Source organism: Remersonia thermophila, chromosome 6, assembly GCF_042764415.1.
Source record: "Remersonia thermophila strain ATCC 22073 chromosome 6, whole genome shotgun sequence".
NCBI lineage: Eukaryota > Fungi > Ascomycota > Sordariomycetes > Sordariales > Chaetomiaceae > Remersonia > Remersonia thermophila.
Genome location: NC_092222.1, coordinates 1,754,138 through 1,776,497, shown reverse-complemented (window position 1 = coordinate 1,776,497; position 22,360 = coordinate 1,754,138). Strand labels below are relative to the sequence as shown.

At 60.7% G+C, this 22,360-nt stretch overlaps 6 protein-coding genes across 6 annotated transcripts; 3 read left to right on the top strand and 3 right to left on the bottom strand.

The window, feature by feature from the left end:
- Positions 1-389: 389 nt before the first annotated feature.
- Positions 390-2,974, bottom strand: VTJ83DRAFT_6679 (uncharacterized protein; the record flags this gene model as incomplete). The annotated part of the gene is made up of 11 exons (XM_071013416.1): positions 390-1,046; positions 1,137-1,174; positions 1,427-1,468; positions 1,529-1,980; positions 2,038-2,059; positions 2,116-2,154; positions 2,208-2,250; positions 2,328-2,413; positions 2,581-2,595; positions 2,713-2,867; positions 2,964-2,974. 11 exons carry the CDS (start codon positions 2,972-2,974, stop codon positions 390-392), a joined length of 1,560 nt encoding a protein of 519 aa, XP_070864306.1.
- Positions 2,975-5,633: 2,659 nt separating this feature from the next.
- VTJ83DRAFT_6678 (uncharacterized protein) lies at positions 5,634-8,182 on the bottom strand (the record flags this gene model as incomplete). Its single annotated transcript, XM_071013415.1, has 8 exons — positions 5,634-5,660; positions 5,717-6,347; positions 6,424-6,759; positions 6,819-7,510; positions 7,581-7,696; positions 7,768-7,867; positions 7,929-8,053; positions 8,110-8,182. The coding sequence occupies 8 exons, from the start codon at positions 8,180-8,182 to the stop codon at positions 5,634-5,636; spliced, it is 2,100 nt and encodes a 699-aa protein (XP_070864305.1).
- Positions 8,183-9,521: 1,339 nt separating this feature from the next.
- VTJ83DRAFT_6677 (uncharacterized protein) lies at positions 9,522-11,550 on the top strand (the record flags this gene model as incomplete). Its single annotated transcript, XM_071013414.1, has 2 exons — positions 9,522-10,327; positions 10,413-11,550. 2 exons carry the CDS (start codon positions 9,522-9,524, stop codon positions 11,548-11,550), a joined length of 1,944 nt encoding a protein of 647 aa, XP_070864304.1.
- A 1,042-nt stretch (positions 11,551-12,592) lies between these two features.
- Positions 12,593-14,164, top strand: VTJ83DRAFT_6676 (uncharacterized protein; the record flags this gene model as incomplete). Its single annotated transcript, XM_071013413.1, has 1 exon — positions 12,593-14,164. The coding sequence occupies one exon, from the start codon at positions 12,593-12,595 to the stop codon at positions 14,162-14,164; it is 1,572 nt and encodes a 523-aa protein (XP_070864303.1).
- A 435-nt stretch (positions 14,165-14,599) lies between these two features.
- On the bottom strand, positions 14,600-17,810 carry VTJ83DRAFT_6675 (uncharacterized protein; the record flags this gene model as incomplete). Its single annotated transcript, XM_071013412.1, has 2 exons — positions 14,600-15,141; positions 15,221-17,810. The coding sequence occupies 2 exons, from the start codon at positions 17,808-17,810 to the stop codon at positions 14,600-14,602; spliced, it is 3,132 nt and encodes a 1,043-aa protein (XP_070864302.1).
- Positions 17,811-19,939: 2,129 nt separating this feature from the next.
- Positions 19,940-21,910, top strand: VTJ83DRAFT_6674 (uncharacterized protein; the record flags this gene model as incomplete). The annotated part of the gene is made up of 1 exon (XM_071013411.1): positions 19,940-21,910. The coding sequence occupies one exon, from the start codon at positions 19,940-19,942 to the stop codon at positions 21,908-21,910; it is 1,971 nt and encodes a 656-aa protein (XP_070864301.1).
- Positions 21,911-22,360: the final 450 nt, after the last annotated feature.

Genomic DNA, 22,360 nt, shown 5'->3' with positions numbered 1-22,360 from the left:
GATTCAGGGATGAGCAGCCCAAGAAAAATCAAAGCCATCCTGCAGAACAAAATATGTTGAATGCCCATCTTGGCACTCCGCCCTTCGTCCAAGAAGCTGAAGCGTGAAGGGGGAGCATGGTTTTCTGCCGTGTTACGTGCGAGAGCGGGCAGAAACCATCAGCCTGAGGGACGGCCGGCCGGACCACCCGGCTTGGGTCAGCAGGGGGCATTCATCTCACATCCGGGACAAGATAAGAGTCCAAGGACACAGCAACTCAATTGATACAGAGCCCACGAATGACAAGTTGGATCACGCCGTTCCACCTTGCCAGAGGAGAAATTCTTTCTGTCTTACACACAGGTCCGCCGAGTCCTTTCCCAGTTTTACAGACCACGCGCGCCCTCCGATTACGAGCTCTGCTCGAGCTCGGCCAGAATCTTCTCACCCTTCTCACGGGCCGAAGCAAAGTCGCCAACCATGTAGAAAGCAGCCTCGGGAAGGTTATCACCCTCACCGTTGAGGATGGCCTTGAACGAGGCGATGGTGTCCTTGAGATCGACGAGCTTGCCCTGGATACCAGTGAAGACCTCGGCGACGGTGAAGGGCTGGCTCAGGAAACGCTGGATCTTGCGGGCGCGCTCGACGGTGAGCTTGTCGGCCTCAGACAGCTCGTCCATGCCCAGAATGGCGATGATGTCCTGCAGCGACTTGTACTCCTGGAGGATCTGCTGGACGCGGGTGGCAACGTCGTAGTGCTCCTGGCCGACGATGCGGGGGTCGAGCATGCGGGACTTGGAGTCAAGAGGGTCGACGGCGGGGTAGATACCCAGCTCAGAGATACCACGGGACAGCACAGTGGTGGCGTCCAGATGGGCGAAGGTGGTGGCGGGGGCAGGATCCGTCAGATCGTCGGCAGGGACGTAGACGGCCTGGACCGAGGTAATGGAACCCTTGGTGGTCGTGGTGATACGCTCCTGCATGCCACCCATGTCGACGGCGAGGGTAGGCTGGTAACCGACGGCAGAGGGGATACGGCCCAGAAGGGCAGACACCTCAGAACCGGCCTATGTCAAGGGTCAGCATTAGAGAACCATCAGGAAAGATAGGAAAAAAATCTCCAGACGACAACAAGAAGGAAGCTGGAAGCTACTAACCTGTGTGAAGCGGAAGATGTTGTCAATGAAGAGAAGCACTGTAAAGAGTTAGTTAGTATACATCTTAGCAAGTATCAAACAGGGTGACATGGCAAAAGGACTTGTTTTCTTTTGTTCTTTTTTTGCAAAACAAAAACAAAATGCAAGGAGTGGAAAACAAAGGGGATGGTAGAGAGATAAGACACGAGGATGGGAAAGAAGATATGATAGGGAAGCAAGATTAAGAAGAAGAATGGAAAAGAAAGAAGAATGACTGGAAAAAAAGAAGGGGGAAATGAGGAGAAACTCACCGTCCTGGCCCTCGACATCACGGAAGTACTCGGCAATCGTGACTGTGCTTAAAGTTAGCTACTATGCAAGGAGCCTATCAAAGCTCGGCAAAAGGAACTTACGGCCAGTCAGGGCGACACGGGCACGGGCACCGGGGGGCTCGTTCATCTGGCCGAAGACCAGAGCGACCTTGGACTCGCCGTCGAGCTGAATGACGGAGGTCTGCTGCATTTCGTGGTACAGATCGTTACCCTCACGGGTGCGCTCGCCGACACCGGTGAAGACCGAGTAACCACCGTGGGCCTTGGCGATGTTGTTGATGAGCTCCTGGATGAACACAGTCTTGCCGACACCGGCACCGCCGAAGAGACCGATCTTGCCACCACGAGCATAGGGGGCGAGGAGATCGACGACCTTGATACCGGTGACGAGAATCTCGGCGGTGGTCGACTGCTCAGTGAAGGGAGGGGCCTCGGCGTGGATGGGCATGCGCTTGTCCGTCTTGATGGGGCCGCGCTCGTCGATCGGGTCACCAGTCACGTTGATGATACGGCCGAGGGTAGCAGGACCGACGCTGTTTTCTGGGGGTCAGTTCACGCCAGGGACGAACCGATTCCGCGTTGCAACTCACGGGATGGAGATGGGAGCACCGGCTGGTGGACGGTTAGCAAGCTGGGCATGCGTGATATATGGAGAAGATGATACTCACTGTCGACAGCCTTGGCACCACGGACAAGACCCTCAGTACCTAGAGAGATGTTTAGACAATGCTCGGAGCGTCCTGGACCCGTGAAGACCCACCGTCCATGGCAATGCAGCGCACGACGTTCTCGCCCAGATGTTGCTGCATGCCGTTAGCACTCGGTCCGGGGAACCACGGCCCCTGAAAAGGGAAGGGGGGAGGCAGTGGATGGTGCATACCGCGACCTCGAGGACGAGCTTCTGGCCATTGTTGTCGGTCTCAAGGGCGTTCAGGATGGGCGGGAGCTTGTCGGTGTCGAACTTGACTGTTTACCCCACAGCCATGTCAGCTACCGGATCGACCAAGTCCGCGCAGCGGGGCGCACGGAGCGAGACCCGTTTCGTGAAGGTGATGTGGCGGCGTGGACGTATGCGTGTATGCGGGGTTGTGCGTGTGTGTGTGAGAGAGTGCATGTGTGGAGGGAGTACTGACCATCGACGACGGCACCTGTTGTTGTCCAAGTTGCGCGGTTAGCCAAGAGTTGCAAAACATAATTTTCCCGGATGAAGCCGGGGACGGGCGGCCCAAGGCGCCCGGGGCCGCCAGAGGGGGAGAAAAGCGTACCGATGACCTGGTAGATCTTGCCATCGCCAACGCTGGAAGTGCTGGCAAACCTGCTGAGGGCCGAAGCACGGAGGTTGAGGCTGGTCGGGCGAACGGCGCGACGAGTCGCCGCCGCGAAGGACGGACGAGCTGTCCGGGCGAAGGCGGAAATGCCGCTGCGCGGGGGGAGAAAAAGCTTTGCATTAGTACCCAATTGATCCCAATTGAAGCATAGCAGGTCTCTAGAGACGGCATGCCGGCGGCCAACTCACCTCTTGAACATCGTGGCGATGATGAAGGGCGGACTTGAGGGTGGGCGATGTGGCAGTGAGAAAGATTGGCTCGGGAGGGAGGGAGAAAACGGGTTCGAAAATCTCTCGACGAGCTTTCCGGCTACGAGCTGCGGAGCTCCAGTCTTCACGTGACTTCTTGTTTTGGAAAACTGTGGGCACCCCACCTAACTTCACTTCGGGATTTTAAGGTGGTGCTTTGTTGATGTTGCGGTTTGTTGCATAACTGCAACCTGAACTTACCCCCTAAGAAAACGGTTTGGAGAGCTTATCGCTAGAACCCTTGACCCTAAGTCTTTTGGAGCATGGTTGTTGTTGTTATTGTTGTGGTTATGGTGGTGATCGATGTGCCTGAAGTGGCCTTCCCTGTCTCTTCCATGGCCGTGACAAATTTGCCCTCTCCCGGTGCCCTCGAATTTTCAGCGTTTGCTGTCGAAACGACCCACCGGAATGACCCGGGATACACAATCGCCGCCAAGGCTGAGCCAATCCCCAACGCCAAATGCCGCCCGGGCGTACGAGTTTGACAACGAGGCATTTCTCCACCTGTAACCCCAACCCTTCCTGCACGAAGGCGCTGAACTGCCAGAGTTTCGCCGTCCTTCCGAGGTTGATGCCCAGCGCATTCCCCCCCCCTTTTTTCCCCTTTGGAGCCCATCTCACTAGCCCACCCACACCATCTTACACAACACACAGCTATGGTATGTGCTGCGTAAGATATGTGGGCGGGCTTTGTGGATTGAAACGGTTTTGTTTGGCTGGTTCTAAAACTGTTTCGACCCTCTTGGGCACCAAAAGTTCCAAAGTGCCTCTACTATCAGCGAGCGTATATCCGCCATGTGTTTCCGTGACCTGCGGTATCGTCTTTGAATTATCCTCGAGTGGCCACTTGCACAGCATCGCCGGCGTTCTGCCAGCCCCAGCAAGAATATATCTGGGAGCCGAGCAGAAGCGACATTTCCAGAAGCCTAGTCCGTTGCAGTGAGGTATTGACACCTTCATCTTGGTCTCGACCCGGATCGAGGCCGTTGGGGGATCCCACGTTCGCCCGCTTCATGCCTCCTCTTTCTTCCTCCGTTACGGCGCGCTTCTTCTGGCCAAGGCTCGAGACTCCAGCCTCGCACCTGTTCGGGAGCAGAAAGGCTCCGATTTCCACGGTCCTGGTGTCAGAGCCGGGCTCCTGGCGGGGGGTATGAAGGTGTCTTGACATCTGTCCTCCTCAACTACTGCCTGCCTTCCTCCCTTCTATCCTTCCTCCTTCCTGCAAGCCACATATGCGTGTAGCGTATTTGTGAGCCACCGGCTGAGACAGAGTCGGCCCGCAGCAGTCCGGAGGCAATAGCACAATACGCGGGCCTAGCATCCCGATTCGCGCCCAACAGGGATGGAGATGATAGACGAATATAGCGGGGAAATGTGGTTTATAGTAAGCCGGACGATGTCAAGAACAAGCTCCAAGGTGCAATCATCGCCGGTGTCACTGACATCAACGGCGTGCGTATTCACCCTGCTTACGTCAAGCATGTGAAGGCCAAGAACGCCGCCGGTGCTGGCCTGGCTGTTCCACGGCTGGCGATGGCAACACCGGGATTAATACCTAGTTCGTCCAGAGCCATTTTCTGCCAGTCTTGTCAGGCCTCCATACGACCCCGGTCGCGAAGGCCCGGATTCCGTCCGAGGCAGGGGACTATCCCCACTGTTCCATAGTTCCATACCAGGCCAGCGGCGTTGGTAATAATGGTGGTAAACCAGCATGGGCCGGGTATCGGGGGCCATTCTGCGGGTTGCCATTGTCAGGGCCAACCCAAGGGTAAATAGGAAGAGAGGTTCAACATAGATTGCTTGAGGCTTGCCATGCTTGACTTGCACGATGGCTGAGCCCGAAAGAAGATGGCGGTGGGCTGATGGGAAGAAACCAGCTTTGTCCCAGGTTGCCGGCTCTGCCTTGCTTCCTGCGGTGCCGCCGGGTGTGACAAGAGCACACGAGGCATCCCAGATGCTTTTCTTTTCTGCGGTGCTGAATCCGGCTCCGAGCTCTACTGGGTTAGGTCAACTCCCGTCATACTGATGCGAGAAAGCCCGGGCAAGGCATTCGAGCCTGGAAGATGCCAGAGGATCTTTCTTCATCTTCCCGGAACATCAAAGTAGGTAATTAACAGTTGAGCCACAGGGTTGTTTTGACTCCGTGCTATGGATGCTTGACTTTTGAAATTATTACCTCGGGGCGGACTTCGTTAGTGGACTTCTGGGGTCTTTGGGGTCTCTGGGATCTCTGGGACCTTTAGGACCTCTTAAAGTCTCTGGAAGATTTGGCGCTCGGGAGAGTTTATGGGCTGTTGCGTATCGTGGGAGGGTACATGGATTTCTGGGAGAGTAATCGCTGGGCAGTTCAGGGACCGCATCTACCCTTCGCGTTTTCCTACGACTAATATGGTTGAGAACCGGACAAAACCAAAACGGTCCGTTGAGTTCATGGATTGACAAGATGCCTCCCACCCTATCTAACGTACAATCCTTCTTGCATCGCTTCTTTTTTTTCGGTAACAAAAAAAAAAAAAACAAAAAGTCTATGTTGAATTTTCACACACTCCTGGCCTCCCACATGGACTGACGGATCCCTTTTCCTTGTATTCCTTTTATTTTTTCCTTCTTCTACAGCGTCGACTCGAGCGCCAGAACCTGCACGTTGCGTTAGTATACCATGCCGCCTGGAACCTGGTCCGAGGATGACTTACAAATGCGGTCCTGCACGGGGCGTAGACGTGCGTGCAGTTCTTCCTGCCGTTCCACTCGAGCGGCTCCGTGAAGAACTTGGTCTCGGGGTTGAGCCGGGAGAAGCCGCCGTGCTCCTTGGTGTCGGAATCCAGCACGATGCGGTAGGTTCCCGGCACCTCGACCCCGATGCGGTAGTCGGTGAAGCTGTTGGTCGGGTGGAAGTTGAAGACAAACACCAGCCCGGCGCGCTCAAACACGATGACCTTGTCGCCCTCGTGCTTGAGAGAGATGTAGGCCTGGGGCGCGTGCAGCCAGCCGTACTTTTGCTCGCACAGGTTCATGGAGCGGTCAAAGTTGTTGAGGAACTGGTAGCGCAGCAAGGGGTCCTCGGTCAGGTTGAGCTGGCGGCGGGCGTACCAGAACGAGTTTTGGTTGCCCTCGCGCGGGAAGTCGAGCCACTCCGGGTGGCCGAACTCGTTGCCCTCAAAGTTGAGCCAGCCCTCGCCGCCCAGGCCGTGGGTGAGGAGCCGGATCATCTTGTGCAGGGCCATGCCCCGGTCGATGACGGGCGTCAGGGGGGCGAGGACCGACATGTTGGTGTAAAGCTCGGCGTCGCAGAGGTGCATCATGAGGGTCTTGTCTCCGACCAGGCTGGACAAAAGCTGGTCAGCTCGGTTCGCAACAAAGCACAAGAGATCAAAGGGGAGGGAGGGGTGTTTAGCCTTACGCTTGGTCGTGACTCTCGGCATACGCGATCGTCTTCTCGCCGTACCGGCGGTTGGTCAGGGTCCAGCAGATGTTGCCAATGTCCCAGTCCTCGTCCTTCTTCTCCTTGAGGATCTTGATCCACATGTCGGGGATGGCCATGGCGAGCCGGTAGTCGAAGCCGACGCCGCCCAGGGAGAGCGGCAGGCACAGGGCCGGCATCCCCGAGACGTCCTCGGCCACCGTGATGACCTCGGGGTACAGGCTGTGGAGCATCTCGTTGGCCAGCATGAGGTAGACGAGCGCCTCCTCGTCGACGTCGGCCCCAAAGTACTCGTGGTAGCCGCCCGAGAAGCCGCTGGTTTCGTTAGCGCGCGATTCCCGACGGAAGGGGGAGAAGGCAAGGGGGTTGCTTACGTGCCGATGCCGTGGTGGAAATACAGCATGCTCGTGACGCCGTCAAAGCGGAACCCGTCGAAGCCGTACTCGTCCATCCAGAACCGCAGGTTGCTCAGCAGGAAGCGCATGACCTCGTGGTGCCCGTAGTTGAACAGGCGGCTGTCCCAGAGATCGTGCCGGCCGCGGCCGCCCTCGTGGAAGTACTGGTGGTCGGTCCCGTCGAACTGGTTCAGCCCGTCGAGCACGTTCTTGCTTGCGTGGCTGTGCACCACGTCCAGCAGCACCACCAGGCCCAAGCTGTGGGCCGTGTCCACCAGCTCCTTGAGGTCCTCGGGCTCGCCGTACCGGCTGCTGGCCGCGAAGAAGCTGTTGATCTGGTACCCGAAGCTGGCATAGTACGCGTGCTCCATGATGGCCATGAGCTGGATGGCGTTGTAGCCCAGGCCCTTGATGCGCGGGAGCATGTTCTTGGTGAACTCCTTGTACGTGGTGACGCGGAGCTCGGGCGAGGAAATGCCCACGTGAGCCTCGTAGATGCGCAGGCTGACAGGGCGCTTGGGGCGCTGGTGCTTGAAGACGTACCGCTCCGACGCGGGCGGGTTCCAGAAGCGCGCGTCGTAGGCGGGAGAGACGGACAGGTCCTGCGTCACGTACTTGATCCAGGCGGGGAGACGGTCGACCCATTCGCCCGTGGGGAGCTCGAGGGTGATCTGAAAAAGAGAGGTTAGCTTCGACTTCTCGGGCTCGCTCTCTCCTTTCTTGGCCCTGGCGGCGAAATACCTTGACCTTGGTGTTGTGCGGGATGGCCGGCCGTCCGTCGGCCGTCGGGGGGATGGTGATTTCAAAGACGCCGAACTCGTCCTTCTTCATCTTGTGGGAGGACCGGTCCCAGTGGTCTGCCGAGCGTTAGCAAAGGCCCATGATGGTTCTCCGCCCAACAAGAGGCAGCCGTGCCGTGGACACTTACTGAAGTCGCCAATGAGGGAGGCCTGGATGGCGTTCGGCGCCCACTCCCGGTACACGATGGTGCCATCGTCGAGGGCCCGGATGCCAAACTTTTCGGTTCCCTGGAGAAGGGGTTAGTCCATCGGTCGGCAAGGAGCCGTCGAGAGGGGGCCACCAACACACCTTGCTGAACTTGTCGAGGCCGCCCTCTGTCGCGTCAATCTTCTTGATCCACTCTTGAGCCTTGGCGTAGCGACGCTTCAGCGCGTCCTTGAAGGGCTCCAGCCAGGGGTCGAGCTTGAGGACTCCTGGAGAGGTTGCGTTAGCAGCCAGGGCATCCAAGAACACGACTGCAACGACTCACCCGTGCCGTCGTTGGGGATGCCATCCCCCACGATGTGGCCGCCCACGAGCGTGTTGTCGGACTTCTCAGCCATGGGGATCCGTTTCGCAGAGATGCTGTTGTTGTTGCACAAGACGTTGTGAGAGGCGGTCTTGGAAGGGCGGGCAGCAGCGTCTGTGAGCAACGACGGGTGATGATATCTATCTCTGGTGGTCGGGGTAGGGGGGGTAGGGGGGTAGGGCAATGGAAGGGTCGAGGTTGGGCTCTGATGAGGAGTGGCGAGGTCAAAAGAATGTGACAAGACGCAAGCGAGGTCGCAGCAATGATTCCGACTTCCAAGATCCCGTGTCCAGAGCTGCAGGTGGTATCTGGAGGGGCCAGGCTCGAAGGAGGATGGCGAGATAGATTACATCATGGATTTGGGTTCCCGCCTCGGCAGCGGCTTGCAGCCTCCCTGAGCCAACCAAACAAGAATATCTCGCATGCCTGCTCCTCCTCACCAATTGAAACGACATGGAAATTGTTGAGCGTTAAAAAAACAGCCCAGAAGGTGGGCTACCTGGGTGCTGAGCCCCCTGTGCCATCCCCAGCGCCTATCCACACCTCGACCGACCAAACTTCCAGAGACCCGGACGGCAGCGTGGAAGAATAGGTGGTAGATGGGACGCCGCTCTCCTTTTTTTTTTTCTCTCTCTCTTCTGCTCTGCCTTATCGGCCTGAGACGTAGGAAGACGGGATTGTTGGGCAGAGGGGCAGGACGGGAATTCCGCCCGACCTGGATCAGGTCAGGTACCTAGGTACCTGACCGACCTGACCTACCTAACCTCAAGGTCCCTTAGCTGCCACCCTCAGGTACGGTAGGATCAGGCCTTGATCCTTGATAAGAGCACCTCAGTACCCCGCCGTTAGCGGAGTCGCGCAGGACCCCACATCGCCGCGGGACTTGCCGAGAAACACGCCGAATCTTGGAACCGCTGCGGGCATTAGCTACCACCTACGGTAGGAACCTATCTACACAGTACGTACCTTGGGTCAAGAGGCCTGAAGAGGGGCCCATGTCAGCGCCATTCAGTGGGTCTCTCTCCCGCCCCCTTCCCCCCCTTCAGCTGCCCTGCTGCTGCTGCTGCTGCTGGTGCCGCTGCTAGTGCTGAGCTCCCCCCCCCCCCCCCCCTTGTAACGCGAGTCCGATTGTGTCATCCTCCCCTGCATGGGTCGACCACTTAGACGCTGGAACGTTGTGCTGGACCGACCTACACCCGAAGTCGCAGCCTCGGCATCCATGACGGACATGCGGTGACGCTGCTCCTAAGTGAACGTCGTGTCATCCGGATACCGCCTTTCCATCAATAGCACGGTACAAAGAACCCTTTCGGTTCTTTTCCAGAGCTCCTCAATTCCGTTGCGCAAGCGATGCTGGCAACCCGACATTCATGATGTCGGTCCTATGCCGGCCTCGAGCGCTGCTGACATGCGCCGCTGCCGCCTCGGTTTCCTCGGCCGCGATCCGCGTCTCCCGGCTCCGGCTCCGGCATCCCGCCGCTTGCTCTCTGTCCTCCCGCTTCTCGACCTCGAGCGTCCTGCGGACCGGCCCCCGCCGCTCCAATTCCTTCGACTCGGGCTACAGTAGCACGTACGATCCGACCCAGGAGACGGGGCGCGGCCCCATCTTCAACAACAAAAACACGTTTGGCGTCCCGCAGTTCTACCCGCGGGACCTCAAGAAGCGGGTGGACGACTACGTCGTAGGGCAGGACCGTGCCAAAAAGACGATATGCTCCGTCATCTTCAACCACTACCAGAACCTGCGCCGGCGCCAGCACCACGAGCTGGAGGACCAGCACCTCCGCGAGAAGCTCCAGCGCCAAAAGCACGCCCAGGAGCAGGAGGCCTTTGAGCGCGCCGGGTACAACACCACCGCGCGCGCGCACCCGGCCGAAGGTGGGCCGTGGCCCCAGCGTCGTTATGCTGCTGCGTTTCCTCCCGCGCGATCCCGGCGGCAGGCTGATGATGACCATGACGGTGATGTTTTTGCTGCCCCCCCGGAAGACGACTTCCCAGGCCATGCCGAGCCCGGCCGGGCCATCCACCCGATCCCGGATGCCCTCCCGTACGAAGCCCCGTCGGCGTCCCAAGACTTGATCGCCCCGGAGGACCCTTCGGCGCCGGAGCACGTCAGGATCGACAAGAGCAACCTGCTCCTGATCGGGCCGACGGGCGTGGGCAAGACGTATATTCTTGAGTGGGTGTGCCCAAAGCAGATTCCCTTTCCAGGGTCTCCCCTTTGGAGGCCGTGGTGATAGCTAATCGCGTTCGGCTCCCTGCAGGACCCTGAGCAAGAAGCTCAACGTGCCCTTTACCATCAGCGACTGCAACTCGTTCACGCAAGCCGGGTACATTGGCCAGGACGTCGAGTCGTGCATCGAGCGGCTGCTGATCGAGGCCAACTACGACGTCAAGGCGGCCGAGCACGGCATCGTCGTGCTGGACGAGTTTGACAAGATCGCCAAGCGCGAGACGGTCAACGGCCGCGACGTGGGCGGCGAGGGCGTGCAGCAGGCGCTGCTGAAGCTGGTCGAGGGCACCAAGGTGACCATCAACGTCAAGGACACGCACCGGTCGTCCCGGGCGACCAGCAGCCCGCTGAGCGGCTACGGGGCCTCGCCGACCGCCACGCCCCCCTCCGCGACGCCTCCCTCGTCGGGCAAGGCCGACCAGTACACTGTCGACACGACCAACATCCTCTTTGTCTTTTGCGGCGCCTTTGTCGGGCTCGACAAGATCGTCCTCCGGCGCGTGGCCAAGCCCTCCATCGGCTTCGGCTCCGACGTGCGCGGCCGCGCCTCGTCCATGACGGACCTCAAGGACATCCTCCCGCCCGAAGCCTACCGCCACCTCCCGCACCAGCCCTCCTCTTTCCTTTCGCCCTCCTCTTCCACATCCGGCGGCGGCAGCGGGGGCTTCACACCGCTCGACCTCACCACGCCCGCCGACCTCCAAGCCTACGGCTTCATCCCCGAGCTCATCGGGCGGCTGCACAACACCTGCGCGCTGACCCCCTTGTCGCTCGACGAGCTGTACCGCGTCCTGACGGAGCCCCGCAACAGCCTCGTGGCGCAGTACACGGCGCTCTTCGAGACGTACCCGAGCCGGCTCTTCTTCACGCGGCGCGCGCTCTACGCCATCGCCGAGCGCGCCGCCCGAAACGAGACGGGCGCGCGCGGCCTCAAGATGGAGATGGAGCGCGTGCTGGCCGAGCCCATGTTCGACGCGCCCATGCCGTACGTGCTCATCACGGAGGCGTGCGTGAAGGGGGCCGAGAAGGCGTGCTACTGGGGCAAGGACGGGCGGCTGGAGCTCGAGAGGAGGATGCAGGACGAGGACGAGGACCAGGGCCAGGAGGAGGGGAGCGCCGCCGCCGCTACGTTTGAGCATTTCCGGGAGGCGGGGCTGAGCGGGGGATAGGGTGGGTAGGTAGGCAGCCAAGTTCCTTGTGCTGCGATCAGGTACGGTTTTTTTTTTTTTTTTTTTTTTTTTGTTTGTTTGTTTGTTTGTTTGAGATAGGTATCTTGAGGGGAGATGGCTCTCATGCATGGCTGTGGCGGGTGGGAGGGGTGGGTGGTCAGGTTGGCATCATCCTGGGATCTTTGGGGATCATGGGTCGGTCGGCGTTGGTAGCGGCTCTTCTTTGTCGGATGGGGCCAGATTCATTGGGCTCTTTGGTTGGTAGGGGTAGAGGATGACAGTGAGATGGCGTAGCTTGGTTTTGATGCTTTTTTTTTTCCTTTGAACTTTCCAAGCATTCATGAAGACCCCATGACAGACTGGCTTGAAGGCTTTGGCAATATTAGTAGTAGAGAAGAGAATCTATGATTGGATTTGGTTCTTGTATTAGCCGTGCCTCGATGAATCTCCCGGAATGGATCCAATGAAAACAGGCAAGCCTCTACCAGGAAGGAAGCTTGATGCAGCGTCCATGTTGGTTTTCTTTTTTTTTTTTCCCACTGTGGGCATGTTTGGCATTGCATCATAGGTAGCGTGTCTCTCCATGTGACTTTCGTCCCTGGATGGAATGGGAGGATTGGGGTCTTATCGATTTGGTGGGGCAGCGGGATCGGAGTTTGGACTTGTTCGCAGGGGGAAAAGGAGGGGCAAACCCGTGCGTGGGCATTTGGAGAAAGTTGCATCCATCTGAAAGCCAAAATCCCCTCGGAGACGCCGTCTTGCTCTGGCATCTTGGTCGCCTAACACCCTCTAGTCCTTTGGTTGGTCTGAACACCATTGGCTTGACTAGTTACCGTCTCACGAGCCTTGAAGAGCAAAAGCGACACCCCACGGCCTCGCCTACGAACCCCCCACTCCATCACCCATCGCCCATCTCCCGGCCTTCCCTCCCTCCGAATCTGCCTTTGACGGCAGATCGTCTGGCCCTACGATCCCTGAGAACTCTCGCCTGTTTTTCCTTTTTCCCTCTGCCCGACAACCGAAGACGGGAACCGGGAACAAGATGGCATCCCCCTCAACAGAACCGCCGACCGCCGACCCTCCGGGGCCAGCTGCTGCCGCGACCTCCTCCCCAGACGAGCTCCCTCGCCGTTCACCTAGGCAACAACAGCAACAAGAACAACAACAAGCGCAACAACGAACAGCGACGATCACCCCTCTCCCTCCGTTCCAACCCGACCTCTACCAGCGAGCCTGGTCCTCCATCCCCCACCCTTCCCTCCCCCTCCTCGCCACCGCCCACGCCAAGTCCGTCACCGTCTTCTCGCTCGCAACCTTCACCAAGCATAGCGCCCTCACGGGCGGGCACTCGCGCTCCGTCCGCACCGCGGCCTGGCAGCCGCCGCGCGGGAGCAACAAGAAGCGGCTGGGGCTCGTGACGGGGAGCTTCGACGCCACGGCGGGGCTGTGGAGCTACGACGTCGAGGGCGAGCGCGAGAGCGCCCTGGAGAAGGAGGTTCGGCTGCGGAACGACTCGGACGGCTCCGACAACGACGACAACGGCCCCGACGAGCGCGAGTGGGAGTTCAACCTCGTCCTAGAGGGGCACGAGAACGAAATCAAGTCCCTCGCCTTCTCCCCGGGGGGCCAGTTCCTCGCGACCTGCAGCCGCGACAAGTCGGTCTGGATCTGGGAGGACGTCTCCCCCGCGGATGGAGACGACGACGCCGACGGCGACTGGGAAACCGTCGCCGTCCTCAACGAGCACGACGGCGACGTCAAGTGCGTCGCCTGGTGCCCCTCCCACCTGCCCGGCGCCCGCGCCCTCGCCGCCCGGAGGAGGTACTACTCGGCCGAGTGCCTCGCCAGCGCGAGCTACGACAACACGGTGCGCATCTGGCGCGAGGACGCGGCCGACGGCGGCGAGTGGACGTGCGTCGCGGTGCTCGATGGCCACGAAGGGACCGTGTGGCAGGTCCAGTGGGAGGAGGCGGGAGGGCAGCAGCAGCAGCAGCAACAACAACAGCAGCAACAACAACAAAAACAGCAAGAAAAGAAGTTCCCAAGGTTGATGACGTGCTCGGCGGACGGGACGATCAAGGTGTGGAGCTTGAAGCAGGATGACGACGATGACAACGACGACGACGGCGACGACAAGGCCAAGGGCGAGCAAGGCGACGGCCAAGAGGCGGGCGGGTTCGGCAACCCGTTCCGGGGCATCCCCAACACCATGCGCCGCTCGCTGCGCGAGGAGTGGGAGTGCACGGCGGTGCTGCCCCAGGTGCACACGCGGGACGTCTACTCGATCGCGTGGAGCGCCGAGACGGGGTTGGTGGCGAGCACCGGCAGCGACGGCGTGATTGCGCTCTATTCCGAGGAAGAAGCGACGGAAGAGGAAGAGGAAGAGGAAGAGGAGGAGGAAGAAGAGACGGGAAGAGCGGGCTCGTCGCGTCCCAAGACCGTTTGGCGCGTGCTGGGCACCGTGGCGGCCGGCCACGGCCCGTATGAGATCAACCACATCGCCTGGTGCAAGCGGTTCGACCCCGCGGCGGGCGAAGGGCGCGGCAAGGAGGAGATGTTGGTCACGACGGGCGACGACGGGGTCGTGAGGCCGTGGCAGGTGAGGATACGGTGAGGTACCCGCCCTGCCCGCAGGTTCCTTGGAGCGCTTTGGGTCAAGGCATGGAGCAGGTGAATGGGCATGGGTCGGCGCACATTCCGGACACCTAGACCACCGCAGATAGAGGGATAGGATAGCCTCATTTATTGTATTATACATGGAGATGATGATGATGATACCTTATACATGGTAAAGGTGGTTTCCGTCTTGACGCCGCTCGTCCGTGCCTGCAAGAAAGCAGAAGACCAGCTTTCAACAAACAAGAACCAATTCACCGTGCTTTCTCCTTTCCCCTACGGTCTATGTAACTTCAAAAAAAAGCATACAATGCGAATGTTTTTTTTTCAGGTGGTTATACAAAGTCGACGACAGCAGATATGACCGCCATCTATCCACTCAATCCGCTCACAAAATCACCTTCTCAACGTCGTCTTCCCCTCTCTCCATGCTCTACTCCCCCTTGAGCTTGTCCTGGGCCACGGTAAACGCCATCTCGAGGAGCTCCTCCTCCTCCTTGGTATGCGACGCCTTGAGACCCGTGGCGACCGAGCCGCTGGGGTTCCGGCCCGCATACATCACGTGCTTGCGGTCATGGTACTTGGTGGTGTTGAGCAGCGTCTCGATCCTGGGCTGAGTGTAGCTCCAGGCGCCAGCGTTGAGCGGCTCCTCCTGGGCCCAGACGATGGTCTTGGCGTTGGGGTACATGTCGAGGTTCTCGCGCAGCTGCTCCCACGGGAAGGGGTGGAGCTGCTCGATGCGCGTGAAGGCGACGTTGTCGATGTTGTTGGAGGCGCGGTACTTGTGCAGGGCGGCGTAAACCTGGCCCGAGCACAGAATGACGCGGTCGATCTGGTCGTGCGGCTTGATCTCTCCCGTCTCGTGGGCGGGATCGGCGATGATCCACTGGAACTGCGTGTCGCCGACAAACTCGTCGAGGCTGGAGCGGGCGAGCGGGTGGCGGAGCAGGGACTTGGAGAAGAAGAGGATGAGGGCTGAAGAAAGGGTTTGTTAGCCATGAGCCGGTGGTTGGGCGCAAGAAATCCAAGCCAAGAAAGAAAAAAAAAAACTTACGCTTCCGGAACTGGCGGTTCATCTGGCGGCGGAAGATGTGGAACAGGTTCGAGGGGACGGTCGGGTAGGCGACCTGCATGTTGCAGTCCTGGTGCTGGCGCTGCAGCTTCTCAAACGAGGGGAAGTCGCGGGCATCCTCGTTGCAGAGCTGGAGGAAGCGCTCCAGACGGCCGGACGAGTGCTCGGGGCCCTGGCCGTCGTAGCCGTGGGGCAGGGAGACGACGAGGCCGGTACGCTGGACCCACTTCTGCTCGCCCGAGGCGATGAACTGGTCGATGATGCACTGCGCGTTGTTGGCGAAGTCGCCGAACTGGGCCTCCCACATGACGAAGCCGTTGGGGTCGGTCAGGGAGTAGCCGTACTCGAAGCCGAGGACGCCGTACTCGCTGAGGGACGAGTTGGAAATGACAAACCTGCCCTGGTCCTTGCTGATGTGCTGGAGGGGCGTGTACGTGTCCTCGGTCTCCTGGTCGTGGAAGACGGCGTGGCGCTGGGAGAAGGTGCCGCGCTCGACGTCCTGGCCCGAGACGCGGACGTGGCGGCCCTCGACGACCATGGTGCCGAAGGCGAGGGCCTCGGCGGTGGCCCAGTCGATGTTCTTGCCCTCGACGACCGACTTTGTGCGGTTGGACAGGATGCGCTTCAGGTTGGGGTGGACGTTGAAGCCCTCCGGGTAGTTGCCGATGACCTCGCCGATGTGGAGGAGGGTCTGGCGGTCGACGCCGGTGGGGTTGTGAGGCAGAATCTCGGTGGCCAGCTCCTTGGGCGACTTGAAGCCGTTCCAGGCGCTCGTGGTCCACTCCTTGGAGGTGGGCTGGTAGTCCTTGGACTTGGCGAAGCTCTCCTCGAGCATGCCCCAGACCCACTTCTTGTGCTCGTCAATGTCCTCGCGGGTGAAGGTGCCCTCCTTGAGCAGCTTGTCGACGTAGATGTCGAGCTGCGACTGCTTCTCCTGGATGCGCTTGTACATGAGAGGCTGGGTGAAGGAGGGCTGGTCCGTCTCGTTGTGGCCGTGCTTGCGGTAGCAGACGAGGTCGATGATGACGTCCTGCTTGAACTCGGCGCGCCAGTCGGCGGCGAGCTGGCAGACAAAGTTGACGGCCTCGACGTCGTCGGCGTTGACGTGGAAGACGGGGGCGTCGATGGCCTTGGCAATGTCGGTGCAGTACGGGGTGGAGCGCGAGTAGCGGGGGTCGGTGGTGAAGCCGATCTGGTTGTTGACGACGAGGTGGATGGTGCCGCCCGTCGAGTAGGCGGGCAGCGAGTGGAAGCCGAGGCACTCGTAGACGACGCCCTGGCCGGCGAAGGCGGCGTCGCCGTGGAGCAGGACGGCCATGGCGCTGCGGTGGGTAGCCTCGTCGTTGTTGTAGTGCTGGATGGCGCGCACCTTGCCGAGCACGACGGGGTCCTCGGCCTCGAGATGCGAGGGGTTGGCGACGAGGGACAGCTGGACGCGCTTGCCCGAGGGGGTGGGGCGCTCGAAGTTCATGCCGAGATGGTACTTGACGTCACCCGAGCCCTCGTCCTCGGCGGCGGCGGTGCCGGCGAACTCGCTGAAGATGGACTCGTTGGGCTTGCGGACGACGTTGCTGAGCACGTTGAGGCGGCCGCGGTGGGGCATGCCGATGACGATGTCCTTGACGCCGTAGTCGACGCTGCGGTCGATGAGGGCCTTCATGCCGGGAACGAGCGACTCGCAGCCCTCGAGGCCGAAGCGCTTGTCGTTCTTGTACTTTTGGGCGAGGAAGGACTCGAAGCTCGAGCTCCAGATGAGGCGGTCGAGGATGCGGCGCTTCTCGTCGATCGAGTACTTGAAGGGCTGGGGCACCTCGAGGCGCTCGCGCAGCCAGTCGCACTTTTCACGGTCGGGGATGTGGATGAACTCGACGCCGTAGGAGCCGCAGTAGATCTTTTCGCAGGCGGCCACGATCTCACGCAGCGTCATCTTCTCGCGGCCGTCGCGCTTGAAGCGGGGCAGGATGCCGGGGCCGAGGGTGTACTCGGTGTCGAGGTCCTTCTCGGTGAACTGGTAGAACTCGAGCTCGAGCTCCTTGGGGCGGATGTTGCCGAAGCCCTTGGCCGTGTTGCGGATGCCGAGGGGGTCGATCTGTGACTTGTGGTGGCCGCGGGCCTGGTAGGCGCGGACGAGCAGCTGGACCTTGAGGTGGTTGGTGATATCGGCGCCCTCGCCGATGCCGACGCCGGCGCCGGCAGCGAGGGTGGCGAGGGGCTGCGTGTTGGGCACGAGGGAGGGCGGCGGGGTGAAGGCCTGCGAGATGGGCATGTCGCCGCTCTCCATGTTCTTGAAGTAGACCTGCCACGAGACGTGGACGCTCTTGGGGTCCTGCTTCCACTGGAGGTACATCTCGTCGATGTAGTTGGCCGTGTTGCCGGACAGGAAGTTGTCGTTGGCCTCGGGGGGGCTGTGGAGGGCGCTCTCGAGGCGACGCTGGGCGACGAGGGCGACGGGGCGGCGGGCGGCGAGGCCCAGCTTGGGCCGCGCCAGGGGACTGGAGACGGTAGCGAAGCATCGCGAGCGCGACGGGGACGCCGCGGCGCTCTGCAGCGCCCGGATGGAGGTGCGCAGCATGGTGGCCGGGTTGGGGTGGCGGTGTGTGGGGTGAAAGGAGAGGGAGAGGAGAGGAGGGTGGAAGAGTCGGTCGAGAATGCTAGGGGGCCACGGATCCGGGACAAGAGCGGCGCAACGAGTGGAAATCGAAACCCGCGGAGTCGTCGGCAATCCTTTTTTTGAGGCTTACGGAAACTTTAGGCACTAACTGGGTAGTCCCGTATGTCCGTTGATCCGTCGGGCCCTTCAAAACACGCACCGGCAACGAAGGAGCGGCGATGAAGGGAGGGTGAGTCAAGAGCAATTCGGTCGTCAAGGGACGATGTATCGGGCCCGGGGACATTCCAAGCTGTCCGGGGCTAGGGGTGGGTGGGTGGTGGTGGTGGTGGTGATGGTGGTGAAAGAGGAGGATTAGGTAGGAAGAGAGGAGGAGGGAAGAGGAGAAGCGGAAGAGTGTCCACGGAGAGCGTGGGGAGTGGATTTTTTTTTCTTTTTGGGGGTTTGTTTGCTCGAGGAAGAGCCGGGGCTTTCTTTCTCGGGCCTGTGGACTAAAAAAGACGCTGGGAATCGGGGAATGACGACGGCAAATTTCAGGTTGGCAGATGACTGGATGCGCCGGCTGGGGCGGCTCTCCACGGGCTCGGGCACTGCAGGAAGGCCCCTGTTGGGTCCGGCCAGGACCAACCAGAGTCCGGAGGAGGCGTCCTTGCGGCACCTACCAGGGAGCGGGGACCCACCGAATCCGGCCCCGGGCGGGCCAAGCCACGGCTGGACGGAAGCTGCACCTCGCTCTTCAAATCGAACAGTAACGTTATCCTACATTGGGATTTGGGGACTGGACCGACATTGGCATCTCCATTGGCATCTCCATTCCAGGGTTCCCGTCGGGCAGGTCTGGGCACCACCCAGCGGAGGTCCAACAACTTTATGGAACCGGGCACACAGGGCACACCGGGCACACAGGGCAAGCATCCGATGTCATGTGTTCCCGTAGATGGACGCCCATACCCGACATACTCTAGGTACTTCTGCACACTTTAGCTACCTATACGTACAGCTGCATACAGCGCTTCTGTGCCTATGTACAGAATAGTGGAATAAGGCAGGTATGTACATACTGGACAAGCCGTCATGCCCGCCACGGAAAGTCCATACCTACCAACCTGCGACTTCCCTTCTCTTGACCAACCCGCCCCCCCTCCCCCCCCCCCCCCTCCACCGCCCCTCCCCTTCCCTCCTTTCCCTGGGGCCCCAAACGGACATTGCCACTCGGGAACAACCGAGCAACGGGCAAGAACCCGGAAGCGAGCGAGCGAGCGAGTGAACGAACGAGCGAGAAGCGCACTATCCATTCTACATACTGCGTACTATATCCATATCACCTAAACCCCCGGGCCATCGATAGCGAATTTCGAGAAGGCTGATACCGTATTCCGTAGCAACGGCGATACGAGTCGGTTGAGCATCTATGTACATGCATCCCAAACACGGTGTGGCCCTGATAGCAGAGTCTCATCGCCGATGCAACACAAGTCTTCTCGAGGTCATTTCTCCCCTTTCAGAAAAAAAAAAAAAAAAGACAAACCCGCAATTCCTCTTTTCAAGTTGCATTTCCCCACAGCTCCCCCCGTTCCGCGAACCCTCATCAAACAGAAAAAGCCATTTACGTCTCCCCGTGAAACATGGTCGAGGATTGCCACGGCCGCGTGACCTCAGCCATCCCTGCCATTGGGCTCTCGACAACGGACGGTGGCTGCACCGGCTGCACCAGCTCGCAACAGGCCTGCGCCTAGCCAAAGCCGGGCCAGGGGGCCGAGGGTCTTAGCGGCGCTTGGCTTGGCACTACGCTGCCTGAGGGTGACGTCTTTGGATTGTCCGACTTTCGCTTCGTTTTGCAGACCAAGAAGCGTCCGTCGCTCGCCGTACGCTACGCTACGCTACATTGCGACTGCGTGACCGCCTGACAGCGCACGAAGCCTGTCGGCACCGCCGCCGACGCCACAGCCTCCAGCCAGACAGCCAGCCAGCAGCTCCGAAAGCACACCAAAGAGGGCTTGCCCCAGGCGAGACCGACCGAGACTCGCTCCCGGCCATCGCGGCCTCCGGCCGGATCCAGCCCCCGTCGCGCTTCGGCGCTGTCGCCGGCAACCATGGCCCTCCCCCGCGGCCGCACCCTCTACAAGAAAAAAGACGGCATCCTCACCCTCACCGAGGACCGCAATGCCTTGATCTGGACCCCGATGCCGGCCACGGGCCCGCCCACCGTGTGCCTGGCCCTCGAAAACATCATGAACCTGCAGCAGACCCCCGATGGCTCGCCCAAGGTCGTCCTGCGCGTCATCGAGAAGCCCAAGCCCGCCGCCGGCGAGGGCGCCGCCCCTTCGCAGTTCCTCTTCCAGTTCACGTCGCCGACCGACGCCCGAGCCGAGGCCAACGCCATCCGCGACCTGCTCTCGCAGCTGCTGACGGCCAACCGCGAGAATGATCCCTCCGTGCCCCGGCCCGTCGCCGGCGGACCCGCTGACGGCGCCGGCCCCTCGGCCGCCTTGTCGTTCGCGAGCACGGCCAACGCCAAGGCCGCGCCCCCGAAGTGGTTCGACGACGCCCTGCTCAAGGCCGACGCGGAGCTGCAGCAATCGCTCATGCGTAAGGACGAAGCCCTGGCCCAGACGTACGCCGACGCCCTCGCCCTCAAGCCCCCGTCGCTCTCAGAAGCCGCCTTCAACGCCCAGTTCTGGTCCGCACGCCTCGGCCTGCTCCGCGCCCACGCCATCGAGCTCAACCAGAAAAAGGGCGCCTACAACGTGCTCTCCACCATCAAGCCGCGAACCGAGGACGGCCAGTTCCGCCTCAACATCACGTCGGAGCAAATCTCCATGATCCTGCAGCAGCACCCCCTGGTGCGCCGGATATACAACGAAAACGTCCCCAAGCTCACCGAGAGCGACTTCTGGTCGCGCTTCTTCCTGAGCAAGCTGTCCAAGAAGCTCCGCGGCGAGCGCATCACCGAAAACGACAACTCGGATGTCATCTTTGACCGCTACCTCGAAGCCGACAACTCGTTCGGCTACAGCAAGATCACGGCCGCCCAGCGCGTGCCCCACATGATCGACCTCGAGGCCAACGAGGAGAACCAGGGCGGCCTCAAGACGGGCAACCGCAAGGACGTCGAGATGAGGCCCCGAGGCAACGTCCCCATCATCAAGACCCTCAACAGCCTCAGCGAGAAGATCATGGCCAACGTCGCGCCGTCCGACCTCGACCCCTCGGCCCCGGCGAGCCTCATCGACGACGACCGCGCCTTGGACGCCCTCACCCTGCGCGACCTGCGTGGCGACAAGGAGGCGGCCCGCATCATCCTCAACGTCCGCGAGCAGAGCCGCTTCTTCTCGAGCAACCAGGACGGCCTGTCGGACGAGACCCGCGCCTACGAGAAGCAAGTCCCTTCCGAGGTGCTGTTCGAGGTCCAGGCCGACCTCGAGACCCTCGAGGACGACGGCTCCGGCGGCCTCGACCTGCGCAAGAGCATCGGGGTCGACGACGAGGAAGAAGACGACGAGGACGAGGACGAGAACGGAGCCGGCGCCGCCGCCCGTCCCACCCACGTTGGCTCGCGCGCCGCCCGCAAGAAGGCCCAGGACCAGATCCTCGAGGGCATGCGCAAGAAGCGCTCCGAGCTGCACGACGTCGGCGGCGGCTCCCTCGCCGACGGCAACCCCTCGCCCATGAGCATCCCCCCGGACATTGCCGAGCGGTGCGTCCTCACCAACGCCACCACGACCGAGTTCCTCCGCCAGTTCTGGACCGCCTTCCTCTCGGGCGACGCCGCCGCCTCGGCCCAGGAGGAGCTCGCCTACTATGCCGAGTCGCTGCGGCGCTCGGCCGCGCGCATCGACGCCCTCGCCGCCGAGGCTGAGCACGCCCGCCAGCTGCTCATCGAGCGCCGCAAGAAGGAGATCAAGGAGTACTACGAGCGCACGCGCAAGAAGCTGCGCTGGCAGCCGCCCAAGGGAGGCAAAGAGTCGGTCATGGCCCTGTTTGAGGGTACCGTGACGGCGTTGAACGCAGCCTTGGAAATGTATGCCCAGGCCAAGGCCCAGGGGGGGAAGGGTAGGTTGTAATTCTGTAATTCGGCGGGCTGAGAAAGAACAAAAAGGTTGCAACTTTGTATATTTGGGCTATGATGATACCACGACCACCACGGATGGGACCACAATAGATTTGACATCCAACATTCATGTTGCGCATATGACCATGCAAGGTACCGTGTGTCTTTTTGAAGGCCAGAGCATGTGTGCCACACCTGTGGCAAGGAAAAGCTTCATCATGGCATTCCACCCCCCACAGGACAAACACATTCTTGACAACTCCATGGGAGCCTTTCTTTTCCATTACGCCATTTACATCCGTATCTGCCGGATAAGATCATCCCACCCCCAACGAATTACGCCCCGATTCGGAGAAGATATGCACGTTCCAACCTCGAAGTCCATTCCTCGTCAAAACCCAGAAAGGCCAACCCGAACAAACCCAACTCCGATCAGCAAGCTCGCATCCGGTGCGTGAGCAAA